Source organism: Sinocyclocheilus grahami, unplaced genomic scaffold (assembly GCF_001515645.1).
Source record: "Sinocyclocheilus grahami isolate Dianchi unplaced genomic scaffold, SAMN03320097.WGS_v1.1 scaffold1725.1, whole genome shotgun sequence".
Taxonomy (NCBI): domain Eukaryota; kingdom Metazoa; phylum Chordata; class Actinopteri; order Cypriniformes; family Cyprinidae; genus Sinocyclocheilus; species Sinocyclocheilus grahami.
In genome coordinates this window covers 108,817-122,575 of record NW_015506904.1, presented here as the reverse complement: position 1 = coordinate 122,575, position 13,759 = coordinate 108,817, and the positions used below count along the sequence as shown (strand labels likewise).

The window sequence follows — 13,759 nt, the reverse complement described above, 5'->3', positions numbered from 1 at the left end:
TTGGGTAATGGCTTGGTTGGGGTGCAGTGAAGTCCTCCAACGTATTTGAAGTTTGGCAGGAATGGCTCTGGAAACTCAAAATCCCAGTAGGTTCTGATTAACCAGATATCAGCTTTACCCATCACTTTGGAATTGTGCCCTCTATTGAAAAGGAGGAGTCATGGTGAAAAGATTTCATTCTTAAAAGAGAACAGCGTTTGTTTTGGCTGCATGCGTACAGGGCACATCAGTAAAAATTTTACAAATCGCATTTCATGTAAAGTGTGCAATCTTAAACACCCTAGTATACTTCACATCTACCCAAGAGAAAATGTGAGCATTTCAAAGCAAGTGAGGAAGCAGACGGACATCGTAATGGGCAGTGCTCCGGAATGTGTTGAGTCCAGTGGATTTATTGGGGCTGGTGAATGTGAATGTAAACTTTCTATAGTTCCTGTGCAAGTGAAATCTAAAAAAGGAAATTAAACTGTGATTACTTATGCGTTTTTGGACCAAGGTAGCACAGCAGTGTTTTGTACATCTGGATTGATGAATAGACTTGGTCTTTCAGGTAAAAGGACAAATATTCTCTTGCGTACTATGGGTCAGGAGAAAGTCACAACTACCCATATTGTTTCTGGGTTAGAGGTAGCTGGTTTGAATGAAGAAGATTTTTGGGAGTTACCTGATGCCTATACACAAGAGACTTTGCCTGTGCATAGCGGAAACATCCCAAGACAAATGGATTTGCAGGGATGGCCAAATTTGAAACACGTGAATCTACCTGAAATTGACTCTGATATCAAATTGCTTATAGGAATAAATACCCCAAGGGTTATGGAGCCGATTGAAGTGGTCCGCAGTGTCAATAACGGACCCTATGCAATTAAAACAAGGTTAGGATGGACAGTAAATGGCCTACTAAGAGGAGATAGTGGTGACCAGTCTGCTTCTACGTTGCCTGATGTTACAGTCAACAGGATTTCAGTTTCAAACTTGGTAGAGCTTTGGCAACAACAATTTAAAGTTGATTTTCCTGAATGTAACAAAAATGAACAAGTTGGGTTTTCAAGAGAAGATCACACGTTTATGGAGATGGTAACAGACTCATTAAAGCTGGTAGATGGTCATTATTCTATTGGCTTGCCTCTGAGAAAAAAGGTGTCCATATGCCAGACAGCACGATAATCGCAGAACAGCGTGCTCTGAACCTAAAGAAAAGTGGCTACCTAAGTGGTTACCACCACCGCAAAGGAAAGCTCCGGGTTGAGAGATATATTCCAAGAAAAGTCTTTGAATACCCAGTTGTTACAGGGTCCAGATCTCACCAGTTCATTAATTGGAGTGATAACCAGATTTAGGAAGGAACGAGTTGTGATCATGGCAGATATTGAAGCCATGTATCATCAAGTGAGGGTGCCGAAAGACGATGCAGATTTGCTGAGATTTCTTTGATGGCCTGATGGTGACCTTACTCAAGATATGTATCGTATGGTCTTGCACCTCTTTGGAGCCACTTCATCACCAAGTTGTGCAAATTTTGCCCTCAGAAGGTGCACAGAAGATAACAACAAAGACTTCAGCAAGAAGTCGACGAGACGACTACGTAGACGACTGTCTTGTCTCTGTAAATTCAAAGGATAAAGCTGTTTCTCTGTATCACGACCTCGTAGCTATTTGTGCCAAGGGGGGTTTCACATTGACAAAATGGATAAGTAACATTCGAGATGTGCTAGTAAAAATCCCAGAGGAACTCCAAAAAGATTTGGGCCAAGATTTTCTTCCCCATAGAGAGAGTGTTAGCTATACAATGGTGTTTACAATCTGATGCCTTCAAGTTCAAAGTCATGTTGCAGCAGAGGCCTTCAACCAGAAGGGGGATCCTTGCTACTGTGAGTTCTGTTTATGATCCCTTAGGAATTCTGTCTCTAGAGACTTTATGTGCAAAAAGGATGATATTATTCCTGCTTCAAATGCTCAGGAGTGGATCAACTGGTTGGATGGATTACGTGAATTAGAAAGCTTCAAAATCTATAGATGTTTCAAACCGATGGGTTTTGGAGAGATGAAAACAGCACAGTTGCACCACTTTTCTGACGCAAGCGAAGATGGTTATGGAGTTGTTACTTATCTGCTTTTGCATGAAGTTAACTCACAAGTGCATGTTGCTTTCGTAATGGGGAAAGTTAGAGTAGCTCCTTTGAAGCCAGTGTCTATCCCTCGAATGGAATTTACTGCTGCAACGTTGGTAAGCCGAATGGATTCATTGTGGAGAAAATAACTCTGTCTTTAAGACAGTTTTCTGGACTGACAGTACCTCTGTACTGAAATATATCAGAAGCAAAGTTTCTAGGTATCGAATTTTCCTTGCCAACAGAGTTTCCGAAATTCCTCGATCTTCACAATGGAGGTACGTGATCACTGCAGTAAATCCAGCAGACATAGCTTCCAGAGGGCTGAGAGTGGAATCATTTCTGAAGAACAAGAGTTGGGTGTTCGGACCACAGTTTCTTCGTTTGCCTGAAAAGGAGTGGCCAGTTAATCCTACTGACCTGGGAGAATGTTCACAAGATGATCCGGAGGTAAAAGGTGTCATTGTCAATACTGTACAATTAGAGGGGGATATGGATGTTATGACAAACTTTATCCAATACTTCTCCTCTTGGATCCGTTTAAAGAGGTCAGTAGCTGGGATTCTCAGATTTAAGAAATTACTCCGAAATCTTAGTCAGAAGAGGAAATCATTGAAAATGTCTTTAACACAATCTGGCATGGATGAAAACCAACAAAGACAACAACTGAAAGATGAAAGGAAGAAAATGAAGGGTCAATGTGACAGAAGTGAGCTTTCTGTGGAGGAGCTAAAGAAAGCTGAATTGGAGATTATTTGTTACTGCCAAAGACAAAGATACTCAGATGAATTCTCAAGTCTGCAAAAGGAAGAACAAGTGAAAAGGAACAGTCACATTTATAAACTCAATCTAATCCTTGAAGATGGTGTTTTAAGAGTAGGGGGACTGTTGAGTAGGGCAGCTGTGCCTGAAGATTCAAAACATCCCGCTATACTTGCAAAGGACTTTCAAATCTCAGGCATCATCCTTAAACATATACTGTACATGAAGAGGTGGGTCATGATGGCCGAAATTACATGCTATCAAGGTTGCGTCAAAAGTATTGGATACCTGGTGCTAGTGTAGCCATAAGGAAGATATGATCCAAGTGTGTGATCTGCAAAGGTTTGCAGGCAGCACCAGGGCATCAACAGATGGCATACCTACCTCTGGATAGAGTTTCTCCAAATAAACCTCCATTCACGTATGTTGGAGTTGACTGTTTTGGACCCTTCGAGATAAAGAACAGGAGAAGTATTGTGAAGAGATATGGCATTATTTTCACATGCCTAGCCATTCGTGCTATTCATATCGAAGTGATGCCATCACTGGATACTGATTCCTTTATTAATGCGTTGTGACGATTTATCGCAAGACGTGGACAAGTTTTAGAAATATGATCCGACAATGATACAAATTTTCTTGGAGCGGAACGTGAGTTAAGACAAGCTTTTGAACACTGGAACCAATCTCAGATTAATAACATGCTTCTGCAGAAAGGAATCAAGTGGAATCCTCCAACTGGTTCACATCATGGAGGCACATGGGAAAAATTGATTAGGTCTGTAAAGAAACGTTCTTAATGCCACCTTAAGAACACAAATCCTTGATGAAGATTGTCTTCATACAGCTCTATGTGAAGCTGAAGCAATCATTAATGGACGTCCCATTGCTAAGGAATCTACTGACCCCAATGACGTGGAAGCACTTACACCTAATCATTTGTTGCTTTAAGGACTGCACCATCATTACCACCAAGGATCTTTCAAAAGGAAGATATATATGTTTGTCGACGATGGAAACAAGTGCAATACATATCGGATCTGTTCTGGAAACGATGGACAAAGGAGTATTTACCTCAACTGCAAGAGCGACAGAAGCGGTCAGCTGCAGCCCGCAACTTCATTCCAGGAGATATTGTGCTTTTAGTCGATGATTCAGCACCCCGTAATTCATGGATAATTGGGAAAGTGATCCAAACCTTTCCAGATAAAAAAGGCTTTGTTCGTCAGGTGCGACTTAAGACTAAGACCAATTATTTGAATAGACCAGTGACGAAAATCTGCCTTCCTTGAAAAGTTTTTTTTTTTTTTGGATTGGTCAATATAGACATTGACATCGAACTGTTATAGACATTGTTATAAATTATTTAAAAATCACTCATTAACACTAAAGTATTAAGGACTTTACATGGACTCTATCAAGTAATGTTGTTTTTATAAATACACAGACTTTGATTGATGTATGAAAAATTAATGAATGTATTTTCAGATCTTGGGTCTTTGAATGTCTCCTATGTGTATTCAATGATTGTAATTATTGTTAAGATTACAATAATTAGGGGCTGGAATATGGAGCCATGTAAATATTCATGTGTGATGTCATGTGACTGTGGGAAAATGTGGGAGTATCATTAATTATTTGAGAGTTAAAACACCTGTTGTGAGTGGGGGTTGTCAGGGAAAGAAGGGGGTGAGTGTGGGAGCACACATTTTTTTGTTGACCGTATATTCATTCAAACCTTTGCATTGATTCATAACAGGACCGCTGCTGGCCAAATGGGTGCCCTAAGCAAAATTGTGTTGTTGTGCCCCCTCGCCCAAATATTATGAAAATAAAAAAACACCTACTATAGGGGTCAAAATAGAACTTTAATAAAACATAAAAGTAAATAAATAAATTTTATTATTTACAAATTACAACTGTAGCTCTACAGCAAAAAAATGCAATAAAAAATAAACACATTACACACATTAAATAAAACATTAAAAAATATTAAATATTATCAAAATAAACAATAATAAAAAAATCAACGGCAGCGGCAGCGGCTATTTGCACGAAGTAAAAATAGCAGTATTTTCTTAACGATATGCTATTTACACCAAGTGCAAATAGCTATAGGTTCCATTTACACTATGATAAAATAGCAGGATTTTCTGCTATTTATACCATTTCATATAGTGGCAATTATCTGCACCTCAATATTGTAGTACATTATAATCAGTATGCAATAATAACGTATTGAGTGTAAATTATAATTTTAATTCAAATTAAAAAATGGATGCCAACTTATTGTGACAATAAAGCCCTCCCTACACCTACCCTAACCCTTCCCGATACTTTATTTTCAACTTTTCGATTATTTCCTTCATTTTTATTGAAAATAAATGCCTTTCCAATGCGATATGAGATTTGAAAATGGAGAAAAACAAAGTTCTGCAAAAGGCGGATTTGAACTTGGGTCAATCACGTCAAAATGGCTACAGCACACACTTTACCTGTAATGCCCCTGTGGACTGTTTATTGTGGTTTCTTCCCCTTTTGTTGGTTTAGCCCGTACTAATCATTAGTTAATTACCCTCATTGTGCTCGCCTGTCTGCCACTAATTATCCCCCCTATAATAGTTCTTGTCTGTCTGAGCTTTAGTGGTCGGTTATTGTGAATGTTACCCCGAGTGTGTGTGTGTGTCTCTCATCTACCTGAATCTGCCTTGTTGTGTCTACATTAAAAGTCATTATTGGAATCCTTGTTGTCCTCATCATCCTGCCTGCCTCCACACACCGTGACCGTGACATTACCATCTACGCCACTGGAGCTGTTACTTGCCAATTGTCTTTTGTAGTATTTACTAGCCCAATCACATGTAGGTGGGCGGAGTTACTGTAAATAGCTTCTGCCAACAAGGCGGCCTATTTGCACTTAATTTGCACTTAGTGTAAACAGACACTCCGAAAATCAACACTGATCTGCTGGAGCATTCCAAATTTCAAAATTTACAAAGCCACACTCCTGCTTTTTCTTGAGGCGAAGTCCTCAATGAGCTCATCATATGATAATGTTAATAAACGTTATTAAAGTCAAGAGCCAAAAAAGTTTCACAGGATTATGAACATATACCTGAAAGGGATGCACGGGCTTCATATTGGGCTTTTTTACTTTTTTTTTTTTTTTTTCTCGGTGCCAGACTGCTGATGTCTTTTTTCCGGGCATAGTTGTCCATCAATTATGATCATTTGCAGTCAGCCACAAACATGAGGTGAGGGTGGGCGCGGGCAGTAGCCCCTCACTGCAGAACACAAGATCCAGGGGGCGTGGTTCGATCCACATCTAGGGGGTGGAGATTGGTAGGTTTAGTGGTGGAGCTCTGGGAGATGGGTAGGCTTAGGGGTGGAGATGGGTGGGTTTAGGAATCAGGGGGTGGAGACGGGTCGGTTTTGGTAAATGTAAGGTGGGAGGAGTGAGGACCATCTCGGCGCAGGTGCGGATTGCGGGAATGGCGTGTGCTTAGCCTACTGACTACTGCGTTCACCGTAAAATGCACTTTTTATAGCCTAATTACGTAAATGTGTTCATGTTTATATTTGTATTAGAATAATGTGCTTAATTGCAGTTCTTTCAAGATTTAACAGGAGGGGGCAATTGATTTTTCACGTAGGGCCACCTAGGTTTGGACAGCTTTTACCCTTAATTAATGAAAACATAATTTAAAAACTGCATTTTGTATTTACTTGCATTATCTTAGTGTAATATTAAAATTTGTTTGATGATCTGAATCTTTTAAGTGTGACAAATATGTAAAAAATTAAAAAAACAGGAAGGGGGCAAAAACCTTTTCACACCACTGTATATGCATATGTTAATATTAATATTAATATAGAACGAAGGTTTTTTTTGTTTTTTTGAGCAACTGGGATGGTGCCCTCCCTGGGAGTTGGTGCACTATGCAAACTGCGTACTCTGCGTATAGGGAGCGGCAGTACTGATTCATAAAATCTTCCGATCCTTCAAGAAATGCCTCAATGTTTGTCAAGTATTTGGTGGATAAAAATAAATCTCAAGACGCAACGTGTCACAAGTTATTCCCTCGCTCAGCTCCAGCGGCTTTAGTTAGTTTTTAGGCCGCTACACTCTCAGTGCCCCACAACCATATACCCTAAGACTCTGTATAATTATTAACATACAAGAGCAAAGTCATGGTTGAGATCAATCAATAAAATGTTCAGGTAAAAGGCATCTATTGATTTATCTTAAAAATATTTTGTTGTAAGATTATTTCTGAATGACATGACTGTCTGAATGACATCATGTGTTGATGACATGACATTTCTAGCAGTGCAAGATCATTATTAGGCTATGCATGCAAGTTTAGAAAAACATATTAAAGGGGTCATATGATGTTGCTAAACAGAACATTATTTTGTGTATTTGGTGTAATGAAATTTACAGTTTATGCGATTTAAGGTTCAAAAAACACATTATTTTCCACATACTGTACATTATTGTTTCTCCTCTATGCCCCGCCTTTCTGAAAAGCGTCGATTTTTACAAAGCTCATCGGTCTGAAAAGCAAGGTGTGCTGTGATTGGCCAGCTATCTAGTGCATTGTGATTGGCCGAATACCTCAAGCGTGTGACGAAAATGTTACGCCCCTTACCATACTGTGATGGCGTGTCCTGGCACGACGAGACAAAAACATTAAAACCCATTATAAACGAGGCATTTGTTGCATCCAGTGGGGACATAATTACGGATTATAATGATTTATACTGTCTTTTTTTTGTGTTGCGTTGCATCGCGCCGCGTAAACATAAAACCATGTCTGCATTTGTGATCGGATGACAAACAACAAGCGCTACTCTACACTGCTCGCCTTTGAATCATCAGTGGCAAATCCTTAAAATGCATTGCTGTTCTGTTGTAAGTAATCTTAAAGATTCCTAAATGCATCTACTTCCGGAAGGCCAAATAAAGTGCTTTTGCTTTCACCTAGAAACACACAGCGTCTCCCTGACATGCTGCTTCAACACTAACTGCGGTTACTGAAACCATGCCTTCTTTCTTTGCAACATTTGGGCGGAATTATGCAAATATTTCCACATAGTGAGGTAGATATGTGGGGGCGTGTTCGATCGAGTCGTTTTAGGGGGGCATGGCAGAGTCTTAACTTTGATAAAGAATATCTCTTTGGTTTTGAGACTTTAGTCTTTGCAACTTCAGGGATCTTATCTATGCACAATCAGCTTGTAACACTCCAAAGAGAAAGGAAAACTTGAAATCGCATCATATGACCCCTTTAAACACTTGAACTCTAAAAATATAAATATTTAATTTGTTTACCGGCATGTCAAGTGACATCAAACTGTAAACCTGTGAATGTTTTGTTAAATTACTGAAATATTAACTTTCTCAGATATTTCAAGTAAATATCTCATGTCAAAGGGGTTTGGCTAACAAAAATGTTTGGGAATCCCTGCATTACATGAACAAACTTTAATAAACATGAAAATGACATGACATTAAATGTCCAAAGTCTTCCAGGTTAGAAATATTTTGTTCAGACTTTCAGAATCAAAAGTTACTGAAGGTTGGATATTATGAAGACAGAGTGTTTTACAGCTATACATCAACAGTAACTTGCATATTTCTTTGTTTCATACATGGTCTAATTGCTTGAGAGGTGCTTTTTTCACCCAAATTCAGAAGCACGGTTTGCAAATTTATTTACATGACCATTCTATATTGTGAATATAGTCAAAGTTAAATGGTATGACACACAGTAGGATTTTTAGAGGAAAATGTAAAACTCCCTTGAATTAGGGAGAATCAGTAAATTATGAATGATTTACTGCCATTGTGTAAATAATATTTAATCATGTAATCCATAAAAAAGAAACTGTAATCTGATTATGAGCATTATAAAGTGTAATATACACTAATAACGAGTACTTGATTTTTGGAATCTGATTACATAATACAGATTACATGTAATCAGTTACTACCTAGCACTATTCATTGCACAAAAGATTTTTTACAGTGGAAAAATGTTCTTGAGATTATTCAAATATTCTTTACACTAAGAAAATGGTTCTTCTATAGCATAGCTGCAACAACACACTTTTGGACCCTTTATTTTTAAGAGTATGTGATAGTAGAACGTATTCATCAATAACGTCTAAACAATCACACTTGCAAACATTTATACTCAAATACAAAATGGTTCAGATGATCCCACTTTTCCCCAATTCAAAATGGTCTAACGCTTCTTCTTCTGTAAAGTTACAGCAAGTTGCTTTCTGAAGTATAGATTTGCCTAATCTGATTACAGATCATTGGATTGTCAGTGTGCCATAAAAAGTGCTCTAGAGGAGAGAGAGCCGCTGTCCGGCCAACAATGGGCGTCTCTCCAGCCAGCGATGCACCTGCCTGCACTCCAAGCAGCTCTCCTGTCTCGCACAGATAACACTTTCTACCCTCTCTCCCATGCTTCCTTTATTTTTAGGGGAGCAAATATAAGGATTTATGACCCCTCCAGCCTCCTCTTTTGGAGACGGGGTTTCAGACAGAGTGGGAAAAATTTAGCATGCAGCATGTGAATTGGTTTAGACGTATAAAGAGATCAGGGCTAATCGGTTGGCACCAGAGACACTTCTGCATTCAGCCTCCTTTCGGGGAGGGCAACGGAGTGCGGGAGTGAATGCATGTGAGAGAGGGAGGGAGGGAGAAGCCCATGATCTGCTCCATTGTGATAACAGATTTAGGCAGAGTGTGAGGTTCCGATAAGGAAAAGCACACTCAATAGCAGATTAGCCGCATACTTGGAGTAGAACAGTGAAGGAGAGGAGGACACTTGGAAAGAAGAGGAGATGTGTTAGTCATGCTGATATAGATTCTGTTTATTATTTATTATTGTTACTCCCTTTTCATCAAATTAACATTTGCTTTATCAGTTGCTGTGTAACAGAGCTCGAGTCCGATACATCAAATTTATTTATATAGCACTTTTCACTATACACAAAACGTTTCAAATCAGCTTTACAGGAAATCATGTTAATGTTGCATTTAGTGGATTAGAGCTGGGCAAACACATAGTTTACATCTTGCAACGATACAAGCAATCAAGCTGTTGAGATTTGTTATATAGTATATATTGCCCAACATGTGTATATTGTATGTATGTGGGAAAAGTTGGCCATTTTTATATATCCAACTTTATAAAGAGAGCTTGGTAATAGTATAGTTTACATTTTGCATCGATATCAGCAATCAAGCAATTTAAATTTGCAATTTAGTAGGCTATGTATCGTTCTAAGTGAGTGTATAATGTATTTATGCAGATAAAGTTGGACATTTTTATACATCCATCTTAAGAGCTGGGTGATAATATAGTTACATTTGTAATGAAATAAAAAAATCAAGCAGTTGAGATTTGCAATATATTGCCCTAAGTTGTAAGTATGCGGATAAAGTTAGATATGTTCACATATCCACCTATATATAGAGCTTGCCAATAATATAATCTACATACTATATTGCCCTAATTGAGTATACTGTATGTATGAGGATAAAGTTGGATATTTTTATATATCCAAAAGAGCTGTCCGATAATATTTTGCAACACAATTAAAAAATCAGGCAGTTGAATTGGATGCTGGATTGCTGTTGGATGTAATATACAACCCACTAGAGCTGCGAGATAATGCAGTTTACAGTATATATTCATATTTATGCAAATATTGTTATTAGATGTTAGTGGTTATTGAACATTATATTAAACCGGAAGACTCTAAATAAGTATTAGCAACCATTCACACACGTGCCAGATGAGCTTTGCTTTTCTGTGTTTGGTTTTAGGATCACAAAGTGGCCTTTTTTGTGTTTGCGGTTGTGATTGTGTGTTGTGTTAAATGGTGATTAGTAGAGTGGGTCGGTCAGCTGCTGATTTCAAACGGGTAAAGGGGTATGAACAGCTGCCCATAAACTCACTCTTCCTCTGTGATGATGATTTTAACATGGATAAATGAGATTTAAAAAAGTATTTTTTACACTTTTGGTCAAACGTGGTCTGAAGACTAGAGTGATCCGAACAGAAATATATAGATATATAATAGATAGTATGATAGATATGCTTATTTGCAGTGTTATATGCATTTATCCAAAATCTCCTCATAATAGGTTGAATATCATGGCCAGATCACATTTCACCCCAAAATGAAAAATATAATATAAAAATAAAAAAAAATATATATATATAAAATATATGAATAACTATTGACATTTAAACAGAACCTCTGACTTTATTAGCACATTTATCCCCCTAAAAATGTCCATTAATCGAATGCACAAAAAACTTTATGCTACAATAATACTGAAAATTATACTGAGTTTGAATGCAACACAAATATACACACTCCCTCTTTGTGCATCTGATTGGTCACTGACGAGTGTGGATTTTGACTCCAAAATGACCTCTTGCCTCAGACCAAAAGTTAAGCTGTGTCTACAATCACCTCTCTCATGTGGCTTGGACACTTCCAGAGGTCATCGCTATGGTCACACGGCTCTTAAACAGCCACTGCAGTGAACAATTATCTGACCATAACATAAAAGCCAATCAGAGTCTTCAGAGCTGACCAATGCATGCACACTGGTTCATACAAACCAGTTAGAACAACAGACCCATTTAACAACCTGATGATGTTTGAAAGAGTTTAGTGAATTTGCAGATGGAATTTTTGAAGCATTTTAATATCAAACAGACTACTACATTAATACAATAAATAATTTTCAAGTAACAATTATTCAATTATTGAGAAAAAACATTCTACACTTTTGAGTAATGAATGCACAAAAATAATCTTTGGCAAAACATATTTTGTTTTTGTGAATGCAGAGTAGTTTAAACAATAACATTTTCCATTTAATAAATTACAATTTAATGTACAACTAGCCGCATGTGCTGAATCCATTGAAAGCATAAATATTAAATAAACAATTAAATACGATCAAATAAATTACAGTTTCAATTCTGAGGTCGCCTTCAATCTCAAACAAAACATTCTTGAGCGTTAATTCAGTCAAGGAAATTAAATTACATTAATACTACGAAGTATCAGTTAGATGCTTCCAAAGTGCATCCTTGACCATGCATATGTTGTTCGGGGTTCCTGCTCAATTACAGCAGTACTGGTGAATAAAGTGTTTCTGGGTTTCCAAAGATCATTCGTTTCCAAACAGCTTGGCTGAAATGAGTGATTGTGATGTCATAGCAAACATTCCGAGTTCCAAAAATCCAGCTTTGTCCCTCCGTGGCGATGGAACTTTCAAAAACATCACAATCACAGAATCCTCTCACTTTCGCCTTCATTCTACCAGGCTTCTGAACTGTCGCAGCTGGACCCGGGCGAGGGCGGGTCGGTGTCGCTGGTCCAGGTGCGGTCGGTGCGCAGCTTCTGCATGTTCCCTGTGATCAGCGTGAGGAGCGCGGCTTGCGAGTGAGCTGATGGCTCTTCGCCTTGGCTCTCCAGCAGAGTCACCAAGAAATTGATGTAGCGCATGGCCAGCCGCAGGATCTCATTCTTGCTGAGCTTTTTCTCGGGCGGGTGTGTGGGGATGAGTTTCCGCAGCTCTGAGAAAGCTGTGTTGACATTATATTGGCGCCAGCGCTCGCGTGTGTTGGTGAACACCTTCCTAGTCATGATACCGCAGTACTTCTGCAAAAAAAATAATAAAATAGACATTATCTGAAAATGAGCATGGGGACAAATGAAAGGGATTTTGTTAATAGTTAAGTACAAACACTTACCAATTTCTGTTGTCTTGAAGCTCTATGAACGTTGGAGCATCAGGCACAAATTGAAAAATAGTCCCGACATCAAGTGAAAGCAGCACGGAGCAGAGTGTTTAGGAAAGATAAAGTGCTGTCAGGTAATTGCAGAAGTAATGAAAATCAGCATCCGTCCTCTCACTCTCAGCTATCTGACACTCTCTGAACCCTTGACTCCTCAGATGGAAAACAGGGTGAAAGAGAGCGAGGATGTGAGGGAGGAGTGGGGTTTGGATTGTGCTTCTCATTTTTATAGTCATGCCGCTGTGTGACGTTGCAGGGTGTGAGCGGTGTGGGGGGAGGAATGGGGGGCATGATTTTTACATCTGCCATTAATGCGTTTAAATTGATTAACATAATTCGTTGTGTTTCCATTCACAGCTATAGCATCTGGGGGGCTAAATACAAAGAAATCCAACTTTTTACCAACTGAACATGAAAAACAAACGGCGGTCTACTGTTTAAACCAAGCAGGGTACATTAATTTCATATAAAAAGCTTTTGTATGCATCATGCCCTGCGCTTAATCTTCAATTCACAGCAAAAACTCAAACACTAAAATATACTAAAAATATATAGCATATTTTTTATAATTATAACTTCATCATTTTTTAGTATTTAAATTGTATTAATGAATCAAATCTAAATCTTATTATTACATTAATTATATGTAGATTAAATTACTTTGATCTATGAATTATATACATACATAGATATACAGAACTAACTAAAACTTAATAGAAACATAAAAAATATGAACATAAAGTAGTTAGTGCTGTCAATCGATTAAAAAAATGCATCACACTTTTCCCCAAAATTAATAGTGATTAATCCCACCTAACATTAAAGTTATTAATTATACTTTTATATTGCAATCATTTCACATTCAATCTTCAAATTAATGTAGAAACAACGTAAAGACAGTATATTTTTAATATTTGTTTAATGGCATCTTTTTATGAAGCGAGTATCACTGATACCAATACTACTGATGTCTCTAGGACATTTTTTCCTTATATGTAACCATTGACTAGCCATTCAACATTACAGTATAAATGAGAGCTA

General features: G+C 38.0%; 1 protein-coding gene across 1 annotated transcript; it reads right to left on the bottom strand.

Annotated features, from left to right (window-relative positions):
• Window positions 1-11,807: 11,807 nt before the first annotated feature.
• On the bottom strand, window positions 11,808-12,972 carry LOC107572262 (T-cell acute lymphocytic leukemia protein 2-like). Its single transcript, XM_016258684.1, has 2 exons — window positions 12,674-12,972; window positions 11,808-12,581 (listed from the first exon to the last, which is right to left on the bottom strand). The coding sequence occupies exon 2, from the start codon at window positions 12,564-12,566 to the stop codon at window positions 12,237-12,239; it is 330 nt and encodes a 109-aa protein (XP_016114170.1). The 5' UTR covers window positions 12,567-12,581; window positions 12,674-12,972; the 3' UTR covers window positions 11,808-12,236.
• Window positions 12,973-13,759: the final 787 nt, after the last annotated feature.